Source organism: Dryobates pubescens, chromosome 5 (assembly GCF_014839835.1).
Source record: "Dryobates pubescens isolate bDryPub1 chromosome 5, bDryPub1.pri, whole genome shotgun sequence".
NCBI lineage: Eukaryota > Metazoa > Chordata > Aves > Piciformes > Picidae > Dryobates > Dryobates pubescens.
The window spans coordinates 46,255,271-46,281,289 of record NC_071616.1 but is presented as its reverse complement, the minus strand read 5'-3'; the positions used below and the strand labels follow the sequence as shown (position 1 = coordinate 46,281,289).

Sequence of the window (26,019 nt, the reverse complement as noted above, 5' to 3'; positions counted from 1 at the left end):
TCCTTAATTTATTTAATATTAAATATCCAAATATTGCAATTGCTTAATTCTTAAACTATTGCATATCCAAATACTCCTCTTACTTGACTTTTTCAATATTGCATATCAAAATATTGCTATTAGTTACATTTTTTTTACTATCATCTATACAAATCCTGCTCTCAGCTATTCAAATGCAGTTTGAATACACAGAGATTAAACATTCTTCCAATACTAGGATTATAAATTTAGGGGAAACTTAGCTATTGGTTTTAATTTTGTATAGGAGTGAGTGTTTTTATCAGCATTTCATAGAATCATAGCAGCCCAGCATGGCTCAGGCTGGAAGAGAACTCAGAGCTCAGCTGCCCCAACCTCCCCTCCATGCCCAGGGACACCTCTCAGCTCCACTCAGCTGCTCAAGGCCTCATCCAGCCTGGCCTTCAGCACCCCCAGGCAGGAGGCAGCCACAGCCTCCCTGGGCAGCCTGTGCCAGAGTCTCAGCAGCCTCCTGCTGAAGAACTTCTTCCTCAGCTCCAGGCTAACCCTGCTCTGCCTCAGCTTCAAACCATTCCCCCTTGGCCTGTCTCTAGACCCCCTGATGGAAAGTCCCTCTGCAGCCTTCCTGCAGCATCCCTTCAGGTACTGGAAGGCATTTAAATGTGTTCACACTGAAATACAGAGTAGAAGATAACCTAAGGAACTTGGGTTGTACTCAGAGTGTCTTAAATAGTTTTGTCCTGATCACTTCAAGGAGAAAGGGAGGAAAGTATATTCCAGAATAAAATTTACTGTGCCCTTATTTTCCTTCTTAATAGCATCCTACCAGTCAGAGGTGATGTTCTCTCCTAGACCTGCTGGGAACTGTTTTTTAGCCATGCAGAGCATAGAGTCACAGAATTGTCAGGGCTGGAAGGGACCTCAAGGATCAGCCAGTCCCAGTCCCCCTGCCATGGGCAGGGACACCTCACACTGCAGCAGGTTGCTCACAGCCACATCCAGCCTGGCTGCAAACACCTCCAGGGATGAGGCTTCCACCACCTCCCTGGGCAACCTGTGCCAGCATGGAGATAAGATGAAGATTTTACTACCACATCTAGTTAATAAGAAGGTTTGGTGGGTGAGACGTTGAATCCAATCCACAAATTAACAACTTCTGTCATTAATGTTAATGAGCCCTTTGTGCAGTATTTGTTTCAGCTCAGATCTGATTGATTTTGCATTGTCCTTCTAGATTATCAAGCTGTTGGATGGAAAACGGTCTCAAACTGTAGGGATTTTAATATCCAGTTTGCACCTGGAGATGAAGGACATTCAACAAGGTAAGTGTTGCCTACACTTCCTCTGTCAGATTTGGGTGAGTGTGGCAAATGCAGCTCCCTTCAGAGAATTTCTTTCATTGCAGGGTGTCCTTTGAGTGTAGTCCTCTTTAAGATTCCAGAAGAATCATTCTAGCAGTGCCTTCCCATAAAGATTTCCCCTCAGCAGTCAGTAGTGACTTTAGGTACAACTCCTTCTCTACCACTTCAGTGTGCAAATCATCTTCAGCCCAGAGTTTCCTCCAAACTGCTCCATAGTCCTTCCCTACAGCTCCCTCCTTTTCCTTAAGCAAGTCCCTCACTTGCAACAGTTCAGTGGGCAGCTTATAAATCTTTCTTTGGCCTTTGAAACAGGCAGTTGGTGTTTGCTGAAGGTTGGAATTTTGCTTCGTTAGCAATACAAAGAGCAGATCCCAACGTGAAGTGGCTACCACATAGCAATCAGAGAGCTGATTACTGGATGGCATTTTGGAAAGCATAAGGGCTACTCAGTGTCTAAATTCCATGCCTGGTGGAAATGGTGGCTTTGCCAGTACAATTGTAGAGAAATACAGATTTATTTTCTTTTTTAGAGCACTGGGGTAATTCAGATTCTGCTTATGCTCTGGATTTAAAAGGATATTGTTTAAGGATATTGTTTATTTCTTTTTCACATTAAAAAGAGGAAAATATTCACCATTTAAAACAACTGCTGGAAGAATTCAAGTTGATGTCTCCTTTTTGCTATTGTTTCCCCTCCATCACATGCAAACACTGGGTAGGGTGTTGAGATGCTGCTGGCATTGATTATTATTCATTTCAGAAGAGCCTTTGAGCATCTAGCACTTTAGAAGCAGAAGGGCTTACAGATGTCTCTTGGGATGGAGGAAAACAACAAAAAGAAGGAACAACTTTGTGCCTGCCAGTATTGTGTGAAAGGTATCAGAACAAGATGGAAAAAACCTGCTGTTGCTGAAGGTCTGAATGTGTTTTGGTCAGGAAATACAGCAGCTTAGGATGGGATAGCAGCTGTACTATAAAAGCCTGGGTACTATTCTTAAGTATCTTCAAAGATCTTTTCATTGCTTTTTATTTTCCATGATGTTCTGCTCAAATAGAACATCCCTGTGTCTATCAGTCCTTAGTGGTACTTCTATAGCTTTGGAAAACTTCTGGGCCAGTGTATGCCAAACTGAAGAGAAAAGAGTAAGTCAGATGTGTGTTGAGTGTGTGCACTCTAGCATTCTAGCTTGAATCAGCAGTGCACTTTTGAATCAAATAAAGCAGTTGTCCCCTTTGCACTGCTTGCATTGCAGAGCAATGCAGGACAGGCTCAGAGTGCACAAACATCTTCCAGCCATGCAGGGCAGGCTCAGGGTGCACAAACATCTTCCAGCCATGCAGGGCAGGCTCAGGGTGCACAAACATCTTCCAGCCATGCAGGACAGGCTCAGAGTGCACATCTTCCAGCCATGCAGGACAGGCTCAGAGTGCACAAACATCTTCCAGCCATGCAGGGCAGGCTCAGGGTGCACAAACATCTTCCAGCCATGCAGGACAGGCTCAGAGTGCACATCTTCCAGCCATGCAGGACAGGCTCAGAGTGCACAAACATCATTCAGAATTAAACTAAGTGAGAAGCTGTAGGTGCACACTGTCAGTCTCCACCTACAGCTGGTTTTAAATCCCACAGGATCAGATGAGAGCTGGTTAAAACTCACTGCAGCGTGCCTGGTGAGAAAGCTGCATCCTCAGCACCAGCTGTTGCTGTCTGCAGATCCATTTCTCCAGTCTGCACTGCTTGCAGCTGTAGGCACAGCTAATGTAGACCTAGAAGTTTAATAGGAATTAGTGTTGGTAGAAGAGAGTCACCAAAAGAAGCACTGTCACTGAAGCAAAGTTTGTAACTCATCACCCTCTGTGTTCTGAGGTAGCAAATGACCAGCCTGTCACCACATGTGTTGCCCAATGCAGCAACAGGATGTGCTGCTGCTGCCCCTTGCTTATGGAAACAGCTAGGAGATCCAAATGGGATCTGGGGGTGCTCTCAGTGGAACTTCTTTGGGTTTTTAAGATGTATTAGCAAAGCAGGATGAGTAACTCTAATCAAGAACTGTATGCAGAGGCTGGGGAAAAAAAACCCAACCAAACCAACAAACAGCAGAACAGCTCATCAGACTCAGGGAAAACATCTGTTCTGTAGAGAGGATCCTTAGAAATGCACACTACAAGGAAGAGAGCAACAGCATTGTCCTTGTTTCTCTTGTAGTGTGTGTTCTTCCCCTTGTATTCTCTTCAAATCTCTGCATTCCTGCCTATCAGCTGGCAAATCCTTCGAAGGCCACTATGGTCTCCATGCTGGATGAAAAATAAAAGATCATAAGAAGCTAAGCAGCTCCTGCCAGCATCTAACCAAAGGAGTGTGTGATCCCGGGGTGATGAATGTCAAATGCTGCTTTGGTGACAAAGCAAAGTGACAAATATCTACCTCTAAGAAGCATGAAAATTAAGCACTCATCCATTTTGTAAAGCCAATTTCCAGTGCCTAATACAGAATGTGAAACACAGGGAGAAGTTCAGAGTCTTTGGCAGCTTGCAAAAGAAAATGAAGCAACTCCCAGCAAAAGAAAGTCAAAATGAAGGGGAAAAAAACCCCAAAAAGAGAAAAAGCTGATGTCCAGTTTTATTTCAGCTTTTTCTGACTGTCTTTATTAAAAAGCTCTGCAGAGAGGAATTTAGTGTCTGTGGGTAGTGTATTGCTTATGCCACCTTCAGCAGCAAAAGCACTGAGAGAGAAAAGCTGCTCTCAGATGCACTGCTCTGTGCACACAGATGTATGCACAGTGCTAATGACAAGAAAAATGACATCCTCCTTTAAAGTCACAGAATTGTCAGGGTTGGAAGGGACCTCAAGGCTCAGCCAGTCCCAACCCCCCTGCCATGGGCAGGGACACCTCACACTGCAGCAGGTTGCTCACAGCCACATCCAGCCTGGCCTTCAAAACCTCCAGGGATGAGGCTTCCACCACTGGCACCCTGTGCCCGTCTCTCCCTCATGGGGAAGAACTTCTTCCTAACATCCAGTCTGAATCTACCCACTTCAGGTTTTGTTCCATTCCCCCTAGTCCTATCATTACCTGGCACCCAAAAAGTCCCTCCTCAGCTTTCTTGTAGGGAGTGGTTTCTGCATCTCTAGGATCACCCTCTCCAAGCGAAGCAAACAGAACAAGTGACGATATCTGGCACCCAGGACACTTCAGGGAGGGACTCTCCCACACGTGGCTTGTTTGGGAGAGGGGAGTTCATCCTCAGCACATTGAATTCTGACTGTGTCTCAGTACAGCCTAGTGAGCAGAGAGTGTAAAAGTGGGTATAGTGTTGGTGCAGAGGGAAAGTTAACATTGTCATGCTGCACCTGGCCTAGTAGTCAGCTTTTTGGTAGGTGGGACAGGAGGAATCCTAAGTGCTGTGATCACAGGGTCAGAGGATGTTAGAGGTTGGAAGGGACCTCTGGAGATCTTCCAGCCAAACCCCCTTGCCAGAGCAGGAGCATAGAATCCAGCACAGGTCACACAGAACACATCCAGACAGGGCTGGAAAGGCTCCAGAGAAGGAGACTCCACAACCTCTCTGGGCAGCCTGCTCCAGGGCTCTGGGACCCTCCCAGGGAAGAAGTTCCTCCTCATGCTGAGGTGGAACCTCCGGTGCTGGGGTTTATATCCATTGCCCCTTGTCCTATCCCAGGGCACAAGTGAGCAGAGCCTGTCCCTGTCCCTTCCTTCCTGACCCCCAGCCCTCAGATATTGATAGACATTGATCAGATCTCAGACTGAACAGCCCCAGGGCTCTCAGCCTCTCCTCCCCAGGCAGTGCTGCAGTCCCTTCAGCAGCCTTGCAGCCCTCCATTAGACATTCTCCCATTGTCCCCTCACTTTAATGGGTGAAACAGTAAGAGCTATTGCTCTCACTTAAATTTTTCAATATTAAATATCCAAATATTACTCTTCATTAAATTTCTTAATTTGACATATCCAAATGTTTCTCTCACTCAACTATTAAACTTCAATTTGAATACATACAGAGTAAAATATTTTTCTGGGGAATTTAGCTATTACTTTTAATTTTGTATATGAGTTAGCATTGTAGCAGCATTTCATGGAATCCCAGCATGGCTCAGGCTGGAAGGGAGCTCAGAGCTCAGCTGCTCCAACCTCCCCACCATGCCCAGGGACACCTCTCAGCTACACTCAGCTGCTCAAGGCCTCATCCAGCCTGGCCTTCAGCACCCCCAGGCAGGAGGCAGCCACAGCCTCCCTGGGCAGCCTGTGCCAGAGTCTCAGCAGCCTCCTGCTGAACAACTTCTTCCTCAGCTGCAGTCTGACCCTGCTCTGCCTCAGCTTCAAACCATTCCCCTATTTCTAGACACCCTGATGGATGGGGAAGGCAGCATTAGCTTTGAAAATATTAGAGAAAGATTTTTGCTGGGCTGGATTAGAAGAGAGTTTGTTAAAAAGCCCGGGTCACGCCAGCTGCTTTTGTGGATTCACTTCCATCATTGTTTGGCTGGGGTGCTTTGGTGCTTTTATGATTCTACTGTCACAGTCCTGGTAAACAGGAAACAGCTAGGAGATCCAAATGGGATCTGGGGGTGTACTTTTGTACAGTGTCAGTTCACCAGTTGAAAAGGGTTGGACTTAGGCTTCTCCAACTTTGTGGTTACCCTCCATGGTGGAGCAAGTAATTGGTGGGATGTGAGCAGCAGATTAACTCACCCAGACTAATATCAACCCAATAATAATTTGATACCATCCTGGGAGTTCTGTCTGGTCTCTCTCTTATGAAAGGCCATGGGAGTTATCTAAATCTGTTGGTTTATGCTTTATGGCACAGACAACAGGATCCTTGTTAACCAGGCATGTTGCTTAGTATGTGAAGGATATTCTTTAGATCTCTCTCTCCCTCTCTCCATTTCCCTCTCCCTCATCTCCATCTCATCTCTGTCTCATCTCCATCTCTCTATCTCTCTCTATCATCTCTCTGTCATCTCTATCATGTCTATCATTTCTCTCTCTATATATATCTATCTACCATCTCTCTCTACCATCTCTATCAGCTCTCTCTCATCTCTATCATTTCTATTTCTATCGTCTCTCTATCATCTCTTTCTACCCTCTCTCCACCTCTCTCTACCTCTCCCTCCATCTATATAAAGCAAATTATCCCCAAGCAACCCTAGTCTGCAGACCCTACAGTGCTCAGAATGTCTGAACCCCGGTTTGTGTTTAAACCAACAGTTAAACCCAATGGTTTCAACCAATAGCACAAAGTATCTATTTTCACTTCTCCTTTCTCCCTTTTAGTTTGGAAGTGGTGCCATGGTTTAGTCATGAGGTCTGTGGTGACAGGTTGGACTCGATGATCTTTGAGGTCTCTTCCAACCTTGGTGATACTGTGAAATACCTCCAGCTAAAGAGAAATGCTTTGGAGTATTTCTTGCCTGCACCATGGGAAAGAGTTTTATTGGGGTTTCAACTGATGAAATGTTTTGCTGGATGGGAGTATGGATGAGAAGGGTTTAAAAACCATTCCAAAGTGGTGTGAGTTTTCCACCTGGACAGACCATGACCTGTGTGCCTTCTATCTAAGCTGTGTACTGGGCATGAAGTACAAAGATAGCTGCATGCTGCTGTCAGAAGTTGGGAAACAATTTTCTTTACAAGTTATTTCCTTTGTTCTGGAAAATGCACAACATATGTTCTTGTGGATCTGCCTTGGGCATCCAGCCTGATGTGGGTAGATTACCAGGGGTGCCAGAGTCTTCTGCTCATGACTTCTTGCAGGAGCTGAGCTTTTTTTCCCAGTCTTTTAGTCCTACACTGTGCCCATAGGACCTCTTTGTAATGCATATTTCAGTGTTCATTTATGTTGTGTGGTAGCTAAGCACTGGAGAAAACTTTGAAATAAGCTTAAGAAGTAAAGCATTTGGCTATTCTAGGCAGTTTTGTCAAGCAGGGAGATTTGTGTTTAATCATCATTGTCATCTTCTAATGGACTACTTCAGGCACAATTTAATTTACATTTCCCAGGGACAGGCTTCCTGCTCCCAGGAATTCAAACCTTACTCAGCAGAATGTAGTCTGTAAAACAACGGAGGACTTCCAGGTCACAGAAATGTACCTGGGGCAAGCTCTTTGTTTATTTGCTTGATTGGACTCTCATAGTTCTGGTTTACCTTTAGGGAGCAGCTTGGGGTGATTTCTTCACAGTTTAACTCTCACCTGAAGTGGTTTGGTGCAGCTGAGTCGATGTAAAGCTCCGTCAGCAGGAATTAAATCCTGGTTTAATCAAACTGTGTTTAGCAGGCCTGGGACTGCACATCAGAGCCAGCTTTAAGGCTGGTGAAGAGGAGAGAATTCTCTTCTTTTTTTGAATTCACGTTTAAGCTCTGAGCTGTGCTGTGGTATGCAGCCTGCACACAGTATGCTTCAAATTCTCAGCTTTGCATTTTTGAAGTGATAAAACGAGGGGATGTGGAAAATCTCTGCAGCGGGGGAATCTGGGTTTGACAGTCAGATTGGGGGGGGGTTTAATAAGTGAGCCTTAAAACCTCACTTTGGTGCAAGCTTCTACTTGCAGCAATCCTCTTAGCATGTGAAATGTAGCTGGCAAGGGGTTTTATGTGCGCCTGTTAGTTTGAATGCACGATGCTGCTCTGTTTTTTGTCCTCGCTGACGGTTATTATATCCTAATGGGTGCGACCCTGCACTAATGATCCTTGCGTATATAAATTCTTCTGGTTGTGAGCAGACACCGTGGGCCACATAAAAATGCTTGCCTCAATTTCCCTGCAAAAAAGGATCTCAGAAACCAGACTTGGCCAAGTAACAGATTTTTTAAAGGTAGAGGAACCCAATAAAATTACCAGCTTCTCACAGCGTGAGTCGACTTCCTCTCGGCATATTGTGAGGTGTAGGTGAAATATTCTGCCTGAGCTGACAGTGCAAGGGAGGACAGCTAACTAGAAAGCAAGATAAAAGTAAACCCCACCGATGATGATTGATATTGTATTAGCTGCTCATTGTTTTGGAGCCCTCTTTTGTAGATTTATGGCTCCTCACCCATATTGCTTAGGCTGCTGGGAGCCTCGCTGTAATGAGATTTCACGCAATAAAGCGTCGCGGCTCAGTCCTTAAAACCGAGCGAGGTCCTTATTAATTGAACAAATGTTAATGTACATATGATTAGAAGGGGATTTGGGGTTTCACAGAACAATTAAGAAGCTTTTGGTCCTTGTAACTCAGAAGTAAAAAGTCAAATAATTAGTTTCTTTGATCTAGTGTACTGGTGTTTGGTGGGTCGGGGTTTCTTTTTCGGCTGCCCCAGTTCAAGTTAATGTGCACAGCGTACTGTGAATATGTTGCACATGCCACCTTGTAAGAAGAGGGAGAAGGCTCTGACACCTGTGAATCTGGGGGGGGGTTCTTTCAGCTTCTCCAAATCAATCCTACTTTAAAAAAAATAAAATAAAAAAATCAGCTAATCTTCCTCATTTTACATAGTTTTGGTTTCAGTTTCTGCCTGGAACGTGTCTGATGTTAAGTTTGATCAGCTTGAAGGGAAATGTAAAGGTAGTAAACTACATAAAGAGTAAATAAAGTAATCTCTCTGGGTGTTGGCACCACTTCTGACTTTCTGGGGGTGTATTTCTACATACATTAATACCCTGGTGTTGCACTGAGTACCAGGGCTGGGGTTTTGAATGCAGCCTGTCCACATGGACATTGCCAAGAGCAAGCAGGGACAGGTTCCACAGCAAGGAGATCAGGAAGGGTTTTTGTGGTACTTTCACAGAGTCACACACTTGGCCAAAAGAGAAAAGAATTCATGTGACTGTCTCTTAACACTGATTTGTGTGTGTGTCTCTTAACACTGATGTGTGTGTGTGTGTCTCTTAACACTGATGTGTTTGTGTCTCTTAACACTGATTTGTGTGTGTCTCAACACTGATGTGTGTGTGTCTCTTAACACTGATTTGTGTGTGTGTGTCTCTTAACACTGATTTGTGTGTGTCTCAACACTGATTTGTGTGTGTCTCATAACACTGATGTGTGTGTGTCTCAACACTGATTTGTGTGTGTCTCATAACACTGATGTGTGTGTGTCTCAACATTGATTTGTGTGTGTGTCTTAACACTGATCTGTGTGTGTCTCAACACTGATGTGTGTGTGTCTCAACACTGATTTGTGTGTGTGTCTCTTAACACTGATTTGTGTGTGTGTGTCTCAACACTGATGTGTGTGTGTGTGTCAACACTGATTTGTGTGTGCCTCAACACTGATTTGTGTGTGTCTCTTAACACTGATTTGTGTGTGTGTCTCAACACTGATGTGTGTGTGTGTCTCAACACTGATTTGAGTGTGTCTCTTAACACTGATGTGTGTGTGTGTGTGTCAACACTGATTTGTGTGTGCCTCAACACTGATTTGTGTGTGTCTCAACACTGATGTGTGTGTGTGTGTCTTAACACTGATTTGTGTGTGTCAACACTGATTTGTGTGTGTGTCAACACTGATTTGTGTGTGTGTCTCTTAACACTGATTTGTGTGTGTCAACACTGATTTGTGTGTGTGTCTCTTAACACTGATTTGTGTGTGCCTCAACACTGATTTGTGTGTGTCTCAACACTGATTTGTGTGTGTCTCAACACTGATGTGTGTGTGTCTCTTAACACTGATGTGTGTGTGTGTCTCAACACTGATGTGTGTGTGTGTCTCAACACTGATTTGTGTGTGTCTCAACACTGATGTGTGTGTGTGTCTCTTAACACTGATTTGTGTGTCTCAACACTGATTTGTGTGTGTGTCTCTTAACACTGATGTGTGTGTGTGTCTCAACATTGATTTGTGTGTGTGTCTCTCAACACTGATTTGTGTGTCTCAACACTGATTTGTGTGTCTCAACACTGATTTGTGTGTGTGTCTGTTAACACTGATTTGTGTGTGTGTCTCAACACTGATTTGTGTGTGTGTCTCTTAACACTGATTTGTGTGTGTCTCAACACTGATTTGTGTGTGTCTCAACACTGATGTGTGTCTCTTAACACTGATCTGTGTGTGTCTCAACACTGATTTGTGTGTGTGTCTCTCAACACTGATTTGTGTGTGTCTCAACACTGATTTGTGTGTGTCTCAACACTGATTTGTGTGTGTGTCTCTTAACACTGATTTGTGTGTCTCAACACTGATTTGTGTGTGTGTCTGTTAACACTGATTTGTGTGTGTGTCTCAACACTGATTTGTGTGTGTGTCTCTTAACACTGATTTGTGTGTGTCAACACTGATTTGCGTGTGTCTCAACACTGATTTGTGTGTGTCTCTTAACACTGATTTGTGTGTGTCAACACTGATTTGTGTGTGTCTCAACACTGATGTGTGTGTGTCTCTTAACACTGATGTGTGTGTGTGTCTCAACACTGATTTGTGTGTGTCTCAACACTGATTTGTGTGTGTGTCTCTTAACACTGATGTGTGTGTGTCTCAACACTGATGTGTGTGTGTGTCTCAACACTGATTTGTGTGTGTCTCAACACTGATTTGTGTGTGTGTCTCAACACTGATTTGTGTGTGTCTCAACACTGATTTGTGTGTCTCAACACTGATTTGTGTGTCTCAACACTGATTTGTGTGTGTGTCTCTTAACACTGATGTGTGTGTGTGTCTCAACACTGATTTGTGTGTGTGTGTCTCAACACTGATGTGTGTGTGTGTGTCAACACTGATTTGTGTGTGCCTCAACACTGATTTGTGTGTGTCTCTTAACACTGATTTGTGTGTGTGTCTCAACACTGATGTGTGTGTGTGTCTCAACACTGATTTGAGTGTGTCTCTTAACACTGATGTGTGTGTGTGTGTGTCAACACTGATTTGTGTGTGCCTCAACACTGATTTGTGTGTGTCTCAACACTGATGTGTGTGTGTGTGTCTTAACACTGATTTGTGTGTGTCAACACTGATTTGTGTGTGTGTCAACACTGATTTGTGTGTGTGTCTCTTAACACTGATTTGTGTGTGTCAACACTGATTTGTGTGTGTGTCTCTTAACACTGATTTGTGTGTGCCTCAACACTGATTTGTGTGTGTGTCTCTTAACACTGATTTGTGTGTGTCTCAACACTGATTTGTGTGTGTCTCAACACTGATTTGTGTGTGTCTCAACACTGATGTGTGTGTGTCTCTTAACACTGATGTGTGTGTGTGTCTCAACACTGATGTGTGTGTGTGTCTCAACACTGATTTGTGTGTGTCTCAACACTGATGTGTGTGTGTGTCTCTTAACACTGATTTGTGTGTCTCAACACTGATTTGTGTGTGTGTCTCTTAACACTGATGTGTGTGTGTGTCTCAACATTGATTTGTGTGTGTGTCTCTCAACACTGATTTGTGTGTCTCAACACTGATTTGTGTGTCTCAACACTGATTTGTGTGTGTGTCTGTTAACACTGATTTGTGTGTGTGTCTCAACACTGATTTGTGTGTGTGTCTCTTAACACTGATTTGTGTGTGTCAACACTGATTTGTGTGTGTCTCAACACTGATTTGTGTGTGTCTCTTAACACTGATTTGTGTGTGTCAACACTGATTTGTGTGTGTCTCAACACTGATGTGTGTGTGTCTCTTAACACTGATGTGTGTGTGTGTCTCAACACTGATTTGTGTGTGTGTCTCTTAACACTGATGTGTGTGTGTCTCTTAACACTGATGTGTGTGTGTGTCTCTTAACACTGATGTGTGTGTGTCTCAACACTGATGTGTGTGTGTGTCTCAACACTGATTTGTGTGTGTCTCAACACTGATTTGTGTGTGTGTCTCAACACTGATTTGTGTGTGTCTCAACACTGATTTGTGTGTCTCAACACTGATTTGTGTGTCTCAACACTGATTTGTGTGTGTGTCTCTTAACACTGATGTGTGTGTGTGTCTCAACACTGATTTGTGTGTGTCTCAACACTGATTTGTGTGTCTCAACACTGATTTGTGTGTGTCAACACTGATTTGTGTGTGTGTCTCTTAACACTGATGTGTGTGTGTCAACACTGATTTGTGTGTGTGTCAACACTGATGTGTGTGTGTCTCAACACTGATGTGTGTGTGTCTCTTAACACTGATGTGTGTGTGTGTCTCAACACTGATGTGTGTGTGTGTCTCTTAACACTGATGTGTGTGTGTGTCTCAACACTGATTTGTGTGTGTCTCAACATTGATTTGTGTGTGTGTCTCTTAACACTGATTTGTGTGTCTCAACACTGATGTGTGTCTCTTAACACTGATTTGTGTGTGTGTCTCAACACTGATTTGTGTGTGTGTCTCTTAACACTGATTTGTGTGTGTGTCTCTTAACACTGATTTGTGTGTGTGTCTCTTAACACTGATTTGTGTGTGTCTCAACACTGGTTTGTGTGTGTGTGTCTCAACACTGATGTGGGTGTGTGTCTCTTAACACTGATCTGTGTGTGTCTCAACACTGATTTGTGTGTGTGTGTCTCTTAACACTGATCTGTGTGTGTCTCAAAACTGATTTGTGTGTGTGTCTTAACACTGATCTGTGTGTGTCTCAACACTGATGTGTGTGTGTCTCTTAACACTGATTTGTGTGTGTGTCTTAACACTGATCTGTGTGTGTCTCAACACTGATTTGTGTGTGCATGTCTCTTAACACTGATTTTTTTTGGTATGTCTCTTAGCACTGATTATTATTAATTTTCAAATCTGTTACTGTATCAGCTTGTGTTTTATTGATTTAATCCCAAACATGGGTTTTTTTTTTGCTTTCCCATGTCACTGCAAAACGCTGCTGGCCTGTTAGAAGTGATGCTGAGCACAGGAACGTGGCTAAGGAATTAGAGCAGTAAAAATCACTTGGTGATCTTGGATCCCTTGTTGTGGCCAAGCTCTGACTAGTTAGATGTACAAACCTTCATATTCTTATTAAAATGTTCTTCTTTTCATGCCACTTCTTCTCATTTTAATGGATCTGTGCCTAAAAATATCTCCTGTTGGTTGTGTGGTTTGCATTGCTAGTGTGCATTCCAGCCGCCTCCAGTAATGGGCAAATCCATTTCTCCTCCGAAGCAGATTTTGGAGTCGTGCAGAACAGGATGCAAGTGAAAGCACAAGGGGAAGTTTTTTAACTCACTATGTGTATTTTAAAATCTTCATAAGTAAATCTGTTGGAATGTGAAACCCATTTTCCAGCAGCTATTCCAGTCTCTTAGGTTATCCCTTGGATAATACAGAAGAAAATGCAACTCCTGGCAGGGTCTTGCAGGAGCCAACGTAGGACCTCACAGATTCAATCCCTCAGGAGTTTTCTTTGAACAAAACTTTTTCTTTTTTTCAAGCTCAGTTGCTCCAAGTTTTGTGTTCAGCTACATTCTTGGGCTGTTCTTGACTCTTTCTGACAGGACAACATCTAGTTGGAGGTACTGGTGTGGTTTTCCCCCACTGACACCACCTTCTTCTGGAGAACCCTTTGCTTCAAACCGAGACGTAGCATCGACAGATGGGATCATAACTGACAGGCAAAATGTTAAAGCATTCTAAATGTCATTGGGCCTTTTTATAAAATTAATTGGCCTGCCAGAGAGAAAATTTACTAGCCTGCTGGTAAATTTCAGCGTGTAAAATCATGGGGTAGGTGGAAGAGCAGGCGAGAGCTTATTACTTTTAAATAATTATTTAAAGATGTGTGCCTTGCCCCTTTCAGACATGGGTTGCAAATGCAGCCAGGGCTTTTAAACTCTTCTGAATGCCCAAGCAGTTAAGTTTCCTTTGAAGAAATGTAATACAGTTGAAATTAAAAGTTATCAGGTCCTGGCTGATGATGAGTCACTGCCTATGGGGGGAACTGGGGGAGGCCTCAAGATTGATTCTCTTGGGGATTAATGTGGCCGGTGACATTTAAACACGAGTCAGGAGTTCAGGAATTGTGCCCAGTGCCATTATGAATCTTGATGAAAGGCTTGGTTTGGAAAAATTAACCACTCTGTTCCCTTGTGCATTTTGTAGATTGCTGGAACTCAAGACCAGAGAGCATCAGAAAGCTCTGTGAACCAATCCTGTTTCCTTTTCAGAGTCCCCATACGCTGCCTAAGCTGCAGTGAGACTTGCCAAGGCTGCAAACACCTCATGCCATGCATTCCACATGTAGCAACGTTTGTAACTGAGATAGGAAGCAATGTGAGGCTTTTCTTGCTGGCTAATGAGGCCTAATTAATCACTGAAGAGTGTGCTTTAGGTGTCTGTGTGAAAGTTCAAAGCGTTTCCCTGGGATTGGTCAGGGGGGTGGCTCTCTAGTGGCTAAAAGCTAACTCATGTGTGAGCTGCTCTGTGAAGGTACCTTGAAAAGCTGCAGCACAGCCTTTTGTGCTCCTCAGTTTGCAACTTGCACATCTTGCAAGTCTGTCTACCTGTCTGCTTCCCAAGACAAACAGATCTCCCTGTTGTCTTGTCTCCATGATCTCTCCTGCACACAGGGAGACCTAAATACTCTCATTTTCAGCCCCTTGCTATCCAGCTTTCGAAGCAGCCATGACATCTGCGCTGATCGTTGTCTGATATCAACTGCTCTCCTTCCTGGTCAGATGTGCCATCAGCTGAGCACCTGGCAGGGTGTTGAGTTTTTTGTCAGCTGAGTGTGCTGGAGAGGAAAAGTCAAAACTCCACTCTCCAGAGACAGAGTTTCTATGAAGCTCTTCTAGGAGTCCTGTGACTTGAAGTCAGAACAAAAGTAGAATTCTGAACATACTTAAATATTAGCTGGATACAAATATGTTCTTTAGCTAGGGCAGATCTCTTTAGGCCATTTGTCAGCAAGCAGAATCCAACTCTTCTAGCATCTAATTTGTGGTTTCTTCTCTACAGCTATCCTCTGTGTTGATGACTCCATAGTAGATCTGGAAACACTGGAAGCACTGTATGAAAATGTAAGTAAGCTGGGGAGAGCTGTGGGTAGCCACCGCAGTCTTTTCGACACAGAATAAGTAAAGTTTTATTGTATGTTGTCATTTTAGATAACAGAAAGAGTCTTTAGGGCAGGGACACCTCACACTACAGCAGGTTGCTCACAGCCACATCCAGCCTGGCTGCAGAAACCTCCAGGCATGAGGCCTCCACCACCTCCCTGGGCAGCCTGTGCCAGGCTCTCATCACCCTCACGGGGAGCAACTTCTTCCTAAAGTCTAATCTAAATCTCCCCTCCTCTAGCTCAGATCCATTCCCCCCAGTCCTATCCCTCCCTGACACCCTCAAAAGTCCCTCCCCAGCTTTCTTGGAGCCCCCTTCAGACACTGGAAGGCCACAATTAGGTCTCCTCAGAGCCTTCTCTTCTCCAGACCCAACAACCCCAACTCTCTCAGTCTGTCTCCATAGGGGAGCAGCTCCAGCCCTCTGCTCCTCCTCGTGGCCCTTCCCTGGGCACCTTCCAGCACAGTAGCAAAACAAGTAACATAAAAAAATGACTCATTACCCTCATTTCTTTTGCTGGCTTTGTTCTTAATTATCACAAATGTGAACCAGTGGAGTGCCTTTGGAATCAGGTTGAAATGGAATCAGAGGCATTCTGTCTACCAGTGTGCTTACCTGAACTGCCCTACAAATACACTCCAGGCTTATGGCCAGTTCTGTGCTGCAGTGCTGACTCTTCTCACTCAAGCTGTAGGGGGCTAAAGCAGTGAACTCAGGCTGGGGCATTGCTGTCCTTACCCAAGTTGCTCTGTAATCTAAGTATGGAGCATTGATGAACTGTGTGACCCTGATGCTGGCTGTAGAGGTGTCAGAGCTACCTCTCTGATGTAAGCTGTGTGAAGATGACCTTTGGAGGTCCCTTCTGGCCTGGGCCATTCTGTGATTCTAAAGTATCCTGTGCTCTACAAGGATGCTCTTCTTTGTGGCCATCAAGGCCAATTTATTATCACAGATCTTTATGCCTCAACTCTTAAAAAAAGAGAATAGTATTGTTACCTGCAGCAAGAGAGGTAAATTGGTAATTCATTTATTTGTTACTAATTAGTTACTAATTACTCCCTCAGAGAGCACAAAAGGATGAACTGGAGAAAATCAAGCAGTATTATCAGACTTCAAAAGAGGAGGAACTGAAGCTACTGGATAAGCCAGAACAGTAAGATGATGTTGTTGCTGGGTTTTGATCATTGTATTTACTGATATGTTAAACCAGAACCTGATACTTCATTTGTGGTAGCTAATAAGCAATTTTTCCCCCCGTTTGTCACTTAACCTTTGTCAGACATGACAGATTTTGCTATGTCAGCTTGGACCACCAGAGCCTTCGATCAGGAAATGTTTTGGTCCCACTTTTCACATTCTTTTTCTTCTCTTGGGGGTCTTAGGGCTAAGTGAATGTGTTATAAAGCAGGGCCAGACTGATTTGGGGCTGTTCATTATTTGAAAGAGCCACACAGAGGGTTTTGATGAGTCCTGTGACAAAGATTCACTCTGGTCATGCTGACTGAGGACCTACAGGGCTGATCCCACAGTTCATCTCCTGGGACAGTTGTTAGGGTGAAAAAGGGTTGCTCCTTCTGTTGCAATAAACCTTAGACCAATGTCAAACCCACAGGAATCCATAAGCAGAAGGATAACTTTGCATTTTATGCTAGGGCATACATTTGGTTTCAGATTTTGGCCTACCAGTGGTATTTGTCTTCTGCTACTTTGCTGCTGTTCCCTTTGCACTTCCATTCTCCTCTTCTACTCACAGTGAACTTTACTGCCCTGAGGCCTCTCTGCCAACTTGTTTCCTTTTCCCTCTTGACTGTTTTTTGTCTTTTCTGCTGTCTGTGGCACAGGAAAGGGTAGAGGGAGGAAGAACTGAAGCAGCAGAGACAGTATGTGATTGGTTGATGTCAGAAGCATTACATTTCCATTCCCTTTTTCCTTCCATTAAGGATAGAGGGAGGAAGAACTGAAGGAGCAGGTATCACAGAATCACAGCCCACAGGGGCTGGAAGGGACCTTGAAATCTCATCCCATCCAACCCCCCAGCCAGAGCAGGGTCACCTGGAGCAGATCACACAGGAACAAACCAGGCAGGTTTTGAATATCTCCAGAGAGGGAGACTCCACAACCCCCCTGGGCAGCCTGTTCAGGGCTCTGGCACCCTCACAGGGAACATTTTTTTTCCTCCTGTTTCCATGGAACTTCCTCTGCCTCAGCTTCCACCACTGCCCCTGGTGCTGGCATTGGGCATCCCCCAGCAGAGCCTGGCTCCAGCCTCTGGGCACTCACCCTGCACAGCTTTAGCACCAGCAAGGAGGTCACCTCTCAGGCTCCTCCTCTCCAAGCTCCAGAGCCCTCAGCGCCCTCAGGCTCTCCTCATGAGGAAGATCTTCCACTCCCCTAATCATCTTTGTGGTTCCATGCTGGACCCTTTCAGGCAGTTCTCTGAGGTCCTTCTTGAGCTGAGGGGCCCAGCAGGTAGAGTATGTGAGTGGTTGATGTCAGAAGCATTCCATTTCCATACCTTTTCCTTCCCCATTAAAATGTCAGTGATGAAGAGCAGAATTGGTTTTCTCTTTCTCCTAACCCAAGCAGCTGAGCACTCATTTGTGACTGTCCACTGGGGAAGAGGTTAATGCTGGGAGAGCAGGCTATCACTCTTCAAGAGTGCCTTATCATTCTTGAGTCAGGCTTAAGAGACAACTATCCATCAAGTGTAGATCCTAGCTTGTTCTTGCATCCCATGGCCATAGTGCCTTGGCTTGGGGCATAAAAATACATTGTGTGAGTGGCTGATGTTTTCCAGAGCTTGAATCTTTGCTGATCTGTTGAGTGAAATAAATATTAATGTGGTTTGTGTTCTGGAGGTTGTGAATCTTGTGGAGCTCTACTGTCATAAAAGGTTGTCTGTTTCTGTTAATTATGGTGGAGAGAGGTTGATCTTCATTAGACACAAAGCTGGATTTATGCTGTCATTGTTCCACAATTAGAAGTAAAGAACTCTAAATAAGGCCTGATCAGTCAGGATGAATTAGGCTGGCAGAGACAAGAGCTGCTCTGTATCAATTATTACTCTTTGTATTCTTTCTGCAAGTCTTAATTACTCCATTTTTATCCTATTATTTAACTGTATAGGTTAAGAAAACCAGCTTTGTAAACTGGGGCCTTAAGGGGGAAACAGTCTGGTGACCATGTTCTTATGTAAACTTTTGTTGGACCTTCCACATGTCCCTTCTGAAAGCTCAGCAGCTCAGGTGCTTCTGGTTTTGTTGTCTAAGGCACCCTCTAAGTCCACCTGACTGCAGAACTGGAGGTTTATTGGCCCTGCACTACAGGTTGAAAAGAGAAAGGTGCTAAATTTGTATGTGTGATTCAAAGGTTTGCCACAGGGCACAAGCCTCATTTCTCTTCAGTGAGGATCAGAAGTGATTTCTGCTCCTGCAGGGCAGTGATTGTGCCCCTGGTGAGGCCACAGCTTGAGTGCTGGGTTCAGTTCTGGGCACCACATGAAAGACATTGAGGTGCTGGAGGTTGTCCAGAGAAGAGCAGCAAGGCTGGGGAGGGGTTTGGAGGGCATCATACAAGGAGCAGCTGAGGGAGCTGGGCTTGGTTAGTCTGGAGAAGAGGCTGAGGGGAGATCTTACTGCTCTCCACAGCTACCTCAAAAGAGGTTGGAGTGAGGCTGGGGTTGGTCTCTTCTCCCATGTAACCAGCAATAGGACGAGAGGAATGGGTTGGAGTTGTGCCAGGGGAGGTTTAGGTTGGACATTAGGAAAAACTTCTTTGATAGAGTGGTTGGAAGAGGCTGCTCAGGGAGGTGGTGGAGTCACCATCCCTGGAGGTGTCCAAGAAGCTGCAGATGTGGTGCTTCAGGACATGGTTCAGTGGTCATGGCTGTTGGGTTAGGGTTGCACTGGATGATCTCAAAGGTCTTCTCCAGCCTTAGTGATTCTAAAAATGCAAACTGAACTATCAGCTGGTTGCAGGTAACAGCAGTGGACATTCATACAGTGGAACCATTGATCTGGGTTCTGGAGCATGAAGTCTAAGGGAAACCTTTCCCCTTTTTAAGTGCCTGGATTGCCAGGCAAACAGAAAGCTTTAGCTGTATCACTCCTGCTCTCCTGCATGTGGGATTTGGATTTGTCTTGCTGGCATACTAAATGTGCTGGGTGTTGGCACAAACTGGAAGTATGGCAGCAATGTGACAGTACCTCCCTAAACCATGCTTTGTGCTAATAAGCTGTTAAAAAGCTAATGTTCATTAACATGATCAAAAGTTTATGCCCACAACTGGCCACAGTTTGGGGCTTTGCTAGCAGGATGCAGAAGCTTTAGCTGGTTTCCAAGAAGACCCTTTTCACTGTAACATAATCTCTGTGAAGTCCTCTCTACTGGGAAAGAAATACCAGGGAAGGAAATAGTCACAAAATATGGCACTGAGCTCTGCTGGTTTGGTTGTTGGTGAAGAAAACCAGAGGCTTATCAGGAGTACTCAGCATGGATTCAGCCAGGGGAAGTCATGGCAGCCCAATCTGACAGACTTTGCTGATGGCAGAACTAGATGGCTAGACATGGGGAGGGCAGGGGATGTGCTCTGCCTTCACTTCAGCAAGGATTTTGACATCCTCCCACGGCATTCTCACAGCCAAAGTTAAGAAGGGCAGGTTGGATGATTGGGCAGAGATGAATTGGGAGCTGGCTGAAGGACAAGGGCCCAGAGAGCTGTGGTCAGGGGGGCAGTCCTCCAGGGGTTGGCACTGTGTCCAGCCCTTCTCAGTATCTTATCAGTGATCTGGATGAGGGGATTGAGCAGACCCTCAGCAAGTTTGCTGATGATAGGAAACAGGGAGGAGTGGCTGACCCACCAGAAGGCTGTGCTGCCACCCAGTGTGACCTAGAGAGGCTGGAAAGCTGGGAAGGGAGAGATCCGATGACATCCAGGATGGGCAAGGGTAAAGTACTGCATCTGGGGAAGAACAAACCCAGGCATCAGTACAGGCTGGGGGCTCAACTGTTGGAGAACTGCTCTAGGGAATGGGACCTGGGAGTCCTGATGGACAACAGGATGGCCATGAGCCTGCAGTGGAGCACCTCTCCTAGCAGGATGGGCTGAGAGAGTTGGGGTTGTTCAGTTTGCAGAAGAGAAGGCTCTGAGGAGACCTAATTGTGGCCTCCCAGTGTCTGAAGGAGGCTACAAGAAAGCTGGGGAGGGACTTTTGAGGGTGTCAGGGAGGGATAGGACTGGGGGGTTTGGAACACAGCCCTGTGAGGAGAGGCTGAGGGAGCTGGGGTTGCTTAGCCTGGGGAAGAGGAGACTCAGGGGAGACCTTCTTGCTCTCTACAGCTACCTGAAGGAAGGTTGTAGCCAGGTGGGGGTTGGTCTCTTCTCCCAGGCACCCAGCACCAGAACAAGAGGACACAGTCTCAGGCTGTGCCAGGGGAGGTTTAGGTTGGACGTTAGGAAGAAGTTCTATACAGAGAGAGTGATTGCCCATTGGAATGGGCTGCCTGGGGAGGTGGTGGAGTTGCCATCATTGAAGGTGTTCAGGAGGAGACTTGATGGGGTGCTTGGTGCCGTGGGTTAGTTGTTTGGGCGGTGTTGGATTGGTTGATGGGTTGGACACGATGATCTTGAAGGTCTCTTCCAGACTGGTTTATTCTATCCTATCCTATCCTATCCTATCCTATCCTATCCTATCCTATCCTATCCTATCCTATCCTATCCTATCCTATCCTATCCTATCCTATCCTATCCTATCCTAATTCTATCCTATCCTATCCTATCCTATCCTATCCTATCCTATCCTATCCTATTCTATCCTATCCTATCCTAATTCTATCCTATCCTATCCTATCCTATCCTAATTCTATCCTATCCTATCCTATCCTATCCTATCCTATCCTATCCTAACTGGCTGATCCTTGAGGTCCCTTCCAACCCTGACAATTCTGTGATTCCCATGGCCAGCAGTGTAGGAGATGTTTCCCTTCTCAAGGCAAGGATAGATCTCATTTGGCTTTTTGAAGTTCCAGCTGCCAATATGTATGGATTTTAGTACTTCACTGAAGCAATTTGAGCTTTTCTCTCTTTTGTTCCTCTCACACAAAGTGCAAAGTATCCTCTTTTGGTTGGGTTTTGTTGTCTTTTTTTCCTGGCAATACCATTCATTCCCAATAGGAAGCATTTTTATTAACACCAGCTTGGCATTTCTTTTTTGTCCCACTGCTTTAGTGTGAGAGCCAAGCCAGCACCAACCTCCCCCCCTCCCCCAATCCTTCTCTCACAATAGACTTTTACATCATGCAAGCAAGAAAAAGAAGGGAAAAAAAATTATATTCCAATTAAAATTTCACAGCAACCACAGGTGGATTTTGCTGATTTTTAGGCAGTCATCATGTGCTCATACAGCATTGCCTGCATGAGATGTTCATAAAGCAAATTGGAAGTGTTTATTACAAGGAAAAAGTAGTTTGGAGAAATCAGATGTGGTGTCTGAAATAATTAAAATACACTTCATAGGAATCCCAGCTCATAGTGGTTCACAACAAGCCAGTGAGGGAGAAAAAGGGAGGATATGTCTCTAGAGAGGTGCTTTGAGGAGGATATGTCTATAGAGAGGTGCATTAAGGAGGATATGTCTGTAGAGAGGTGCTTTAAGGAGGATATGTCTATAGAGAGGTGCTTTAAGGAGGATATATCTATAGAGAGGTGCTTTAAGGAGGATATGTCTGTAGAGAGGTGCTTTGAGGAGGTTGTGTCTCTAGAGAGGTGCTCTAAGGAGTATTTAGAGAGGTGCTTTAAGGAGGATATGTCTATAGAGAGGTGCATTAAGGAGGATATGTCTGTAGAGAGGTGCTTTAAGGAGGATATATCTATAGAGAGGTGCTTTGAGGAGGTTGTGTCTCTAGAGAGGTGCTTTGAGGAGGATATGTCTGTAGAGAGGTGCTTTAAGGAGGATATATCTATAGAGAGGTGCTTTGAGGAGGATATGTCTGTAGAGAGGTGCTTTAAGGAGGATATATCTATAGAGAGGTGCTTTGAGGAGGTTGTGTCTCTAGAGAGGTGCTTTGAGGAGGATATGTCTGTAGAGAGGTGCTTTAAGGAGGATATGTCTGTAGAGAGGTGCTTTAAGGAGGATATGTCTATAGAGAGGTGCTTTAAGGAGGATATATCTATAGAGAGGTGCTTTAAGGAGGATATGTCTGTAGAGAGGTGCTTTGAGGAGGTTGTGTCTCTAGAGAGGTGCTCTAAGGAGTATTTAGAGAGGTGCTTTAAGGAGGATATGTCTATAGAGAGGTGCATTAAGGAGGATATGTCTGTAGAGAGGTGCTTTAAGGAGGATATGTCTATAGAGAGGTGCATTAAGGAGGATGTGTCTGTAGAGAGGTGCTTTAAGGAGGATATATCTATAGAGATGTGCTTTAAGGAGGATATTCCAACCTGGTTAATTCTATTCTATTCTATTCTATTCTATTCTACCTATAGGGAGGCGCTTTAAGGAGGATATATCTATAGGGAGGTGCTTTAAGGAGGATGTATCTATAGGGAGGTACTTTAAGGAGGATATATCTATAGGGAGGTGCTTTAAGGAGGATGTATCTATAGGGAGGTGCTTTAAGGAGGATATATCTATAGGGAGGTGCTTTAAGGAGGATATATCTGTATAGAGGTGATGAGGAGAATGGGTCTAAGGCAGCATTGGAGCACAAGGCAGCTTGCTTCTGGATTTCAGGAAGGCATCTCTAGCCCTGAAATCCTCCCACCGACAACCTAAATCCTAGACCCCCAGGCCACAAAGCAAGCGATGCAGAATCCTATTACTGTAAGAAATTGCACAGGGCTTCTTGTGTGGCTTCGCCAAGCTCTGACACCGAATCGGGGAGCAGGGAGGCGCCGCTCGTGCCTCTGGGGTGCCTGCAGTTTGTGATACCCCAAGTGGAGCTGGTGGCTCTGCCTCTGTTTATTTGTCTTTACCGAAGAGTTAAAGGAAGAAAGCTGGAGCAGGCTGATGAGCAAAGCCTGTGTCTGAGAGCAGATCGGGAGTGGGTACTTTGCCGAGCGAGGGCTGGAGGTGCACCCTGCAAGTGCTTCCGAGCCCAGGTGCATGGCCAGGGGAGGTGCTGCTGGGCAGAGGGAAGCGTGGCGCAGGTCGGGGAAAGCCGGCTGAGGCTGAGCCTCAGAAGAAACTTCTTGGCAGGCGTTCTGCAGACGGAAACAACCTCGCAGGAATACAGAGACTTGGGCACCTGCTTGAAGGAAGCCTAAACACGAGTGAGAGCAGTAACTGGGCAGCGGCTCTGGAGCCCTGCCCCTTGCTTTTGCTTTCTCTTTCTCTTTTTCTCCGTTTGTTTTTTTTTTCCTTTTCTTTCTTTTTATTTCTTTTTCTTTTCGTTCTTTCTTTACATTTTTCTTTTTTCTTTCTTTTTTCCCCTTTCTTTTTCCTTTTCTTTTTCTCTTTCTCTTTCTTTCTCTTTTTCTTTTTTCTTTTTTCTTTTTTTCTTTTTCTTTTTCTTCTTTTTCTTTTTCTTCTTCTTCTTTTTCTTCTTCTTCTTCTTTTTCTTTTTCTTTTTCTTTTTCTTTTTCTTTTTCTTTTTCTTTTTCTTTTTCTTTTTCTTTTTCTTTTTCTTTTTCTTTTTCTTTTTCTTTTTTCCTTTTCTTTTTCTTTTTTCCTTTTCTTTTTCTTTTTTCCTTTTCTTTTTCTTTTTCTCTTTCTCTTTTTCTTTTTCTCTTTCTTTTTCTTTTCTTTCCTTTTTGCTTTTTCTTTCCTTCTTTTTCTTTTTTTCTTTTTCTTTTTTTCTTTTTCTTTTTCTTTTTCTTTTTCTTTTTCTTTTTCTCTTTTTATTTTTCTTTTTCTTTTTCTTTTTCTTTTTCTTTTTCTTTTTCTTTTTCTTTTTCTTTTTCTTTTTCTTTTTCTTTTTCTTTTTCTTTTCTTTTTCTTTTTCTTTTTCTTTTTCTTTTTATTTTTCTTTTTCTTTTTCTTTTTCTTTTTCTTTTTCTTTTTCTTTTTTCTTTTTTCTTTTTCTTTTTCTTTTTCTTTTTCTTTTTCTTTTTCTTTTTCTTTTTCTTTTTCTTTTTTCTTTTTTCTTTTTTCTTTTTTCTTTTTCTTTTTCTTTTTCTTTTTCTTTTTCTTTTTCTTTTTCTTTTTCTTTTTCTTTTTCTTTTTCTTTTTCTTTTCTTTTTTCTTTTTTCTTTTTTCTTTTTTCTTTTTTCTTTTTCTTTTTCTTTTTCTTTTCCTTTTCCTTTTTCTTTTTTTTTCTCTTTTTCTTTTTCTTTTTTTTCTTCTTCTTGTTTTTTCCCCCCACTTTTTTCTTTACTTGTCTCTTTTGTTTCATCCTTTTCTAAAATGTTGCTCTTTTTCTTTTTGATTGTGATCTGGATTTCTGATCCTTTTATTTATTATGGAGCAGCTGTTACAATGGGTTTAATGGATCCATGTGGTAACAATGTCTTTCCTTTTTCATGATATTAACAGGATTTCTTAATGCTCTGAGCATAAAGAATGTGACAATTATTAACCATTGGATTCCCAGCAGGGAAGGCTGTGTTGTCTGCAGGGTCTCTGCCTTGTGGCCCCCGCAGTAAGAAATGTAAAGTTCCATTAACACTTCTTTTTCTGTTGTTGTTGTTGTTGTTCCCCTCAGATTTTTGTATGAGTTATCTCAGATCCCAAACTTCACAGAACGAGCTCAGTGCATCATCTTCCAGTCGGTGTTCTCTGAAGGGATCACATCGGTGCGCCGCAAAGTCGATATCATAACGCGCGTCTCCAAGGTGAGGCCTCAGGGAAGCCTGAAGGAAAACAGAAGGAGCTTTTAGAATAGCCATGCTCCTGGGCTTTTTTTAATGATCATAGAATCATAGAACCAGCCAGGCCAGAAGAGACCTCCAAGATCATCCAGTTCCAACCTATCACCCAGCTAGGGCAATCCAATCAACTAGACCATGGCACTCATTGCCTCATCTGGGCTTTTCTTGAAGATCTCCAGGGATGGTGACTCCACCACCTCCCTGGGCAGCACATTCCAATGGCCAGTCTCTCTTGCTGGGAGGAACTTTCTCCTCACCTCCAGCCTAAACCTCCCCTGGCACAGCTTGAGACTCTGTCCTCTTGTTCTGGTGCTGGGTGCCTGGGAGAGGAGACCAACCCCCACCTGGCTACAGCCTCCCTTCAGGTAGTTGTAGACAGCAATAAGGTCTCCTCTGAGCCTCCTCTTCTCCAGGCTAAACACCCCCAGCTCCCTCAGCCTCTCCTCATAGGGCTTGTGCTCAAGACCTCTCTCCAGCCTACATGAAAAGTAGAAAGAGCTAAGAATGAAAAGAAAAGGAGTGACCTAAAGGTCACATCCTAGCCAGGACAGTATTTCATTTTAATTGGTTTTTGTTTAGTTTAGGTTAGCTTTGCTGCCCCCAAGTACCCATGCTCTACCCCTTTGGATTTCTTGCATATTCAAGCAATTAAAAAGAGGTACTTAGTGCTTCCCTTCCAAAGGAGATACAAATAAGGAATCAGGTTGGTATGATAGGAAAAGTGGTGTAGTTTACTTCTGAGGAGCTCACACTGCAGTTGATTTATCCCATGTGTAGTACAAGGCTACAAAGTTGGATGTCAGGGACAGGTTTTTACCATGGGGGTGGTGCAACACTGGAACAGGTTGCCTACAGAGGTGGTTGGGGCCCCATCCCTGGAGATACTGAAGGTGAGGCTCAACAGGGCCCTGGGCAACC

At 44.1% G+C, this 26,019-nt stretch overlaps 1 protein-coding gene across 1 annotated transcript in view; it reads left to right on the top strand.

The window, feature by feature from the left end:
- Nucleotides 1-26,019, top strand: part of FMN1 (formin 1) — a 158,418-nt gene that overhangs the window by 62,574 nt on the left and 69,825 nt on the right. Inside the window, exons 6-9 of the mRNA XM_009907850.2 lie at nucleotides 1,214-1,301; nucleotides 15,198-15,259; nucleotides 16,364-16,452; nucleotides 24,936-25,065. Coding sequence (XP_009906152.2) covers nucleotides 1,214-1,301; nucleotides 15,198-15,259; nucleotides 16,364-16,452; nucleotides 24,936-25,065 — 369 coding nt within the window. The remainder of the gene's footprint in view (nucleotides 1-1,213; nucleotides 1,302-15,197; nucleotides 15,260-16,363; nucleotides 16,453-24,935; nucleotides 25,066-26,019) is intronic.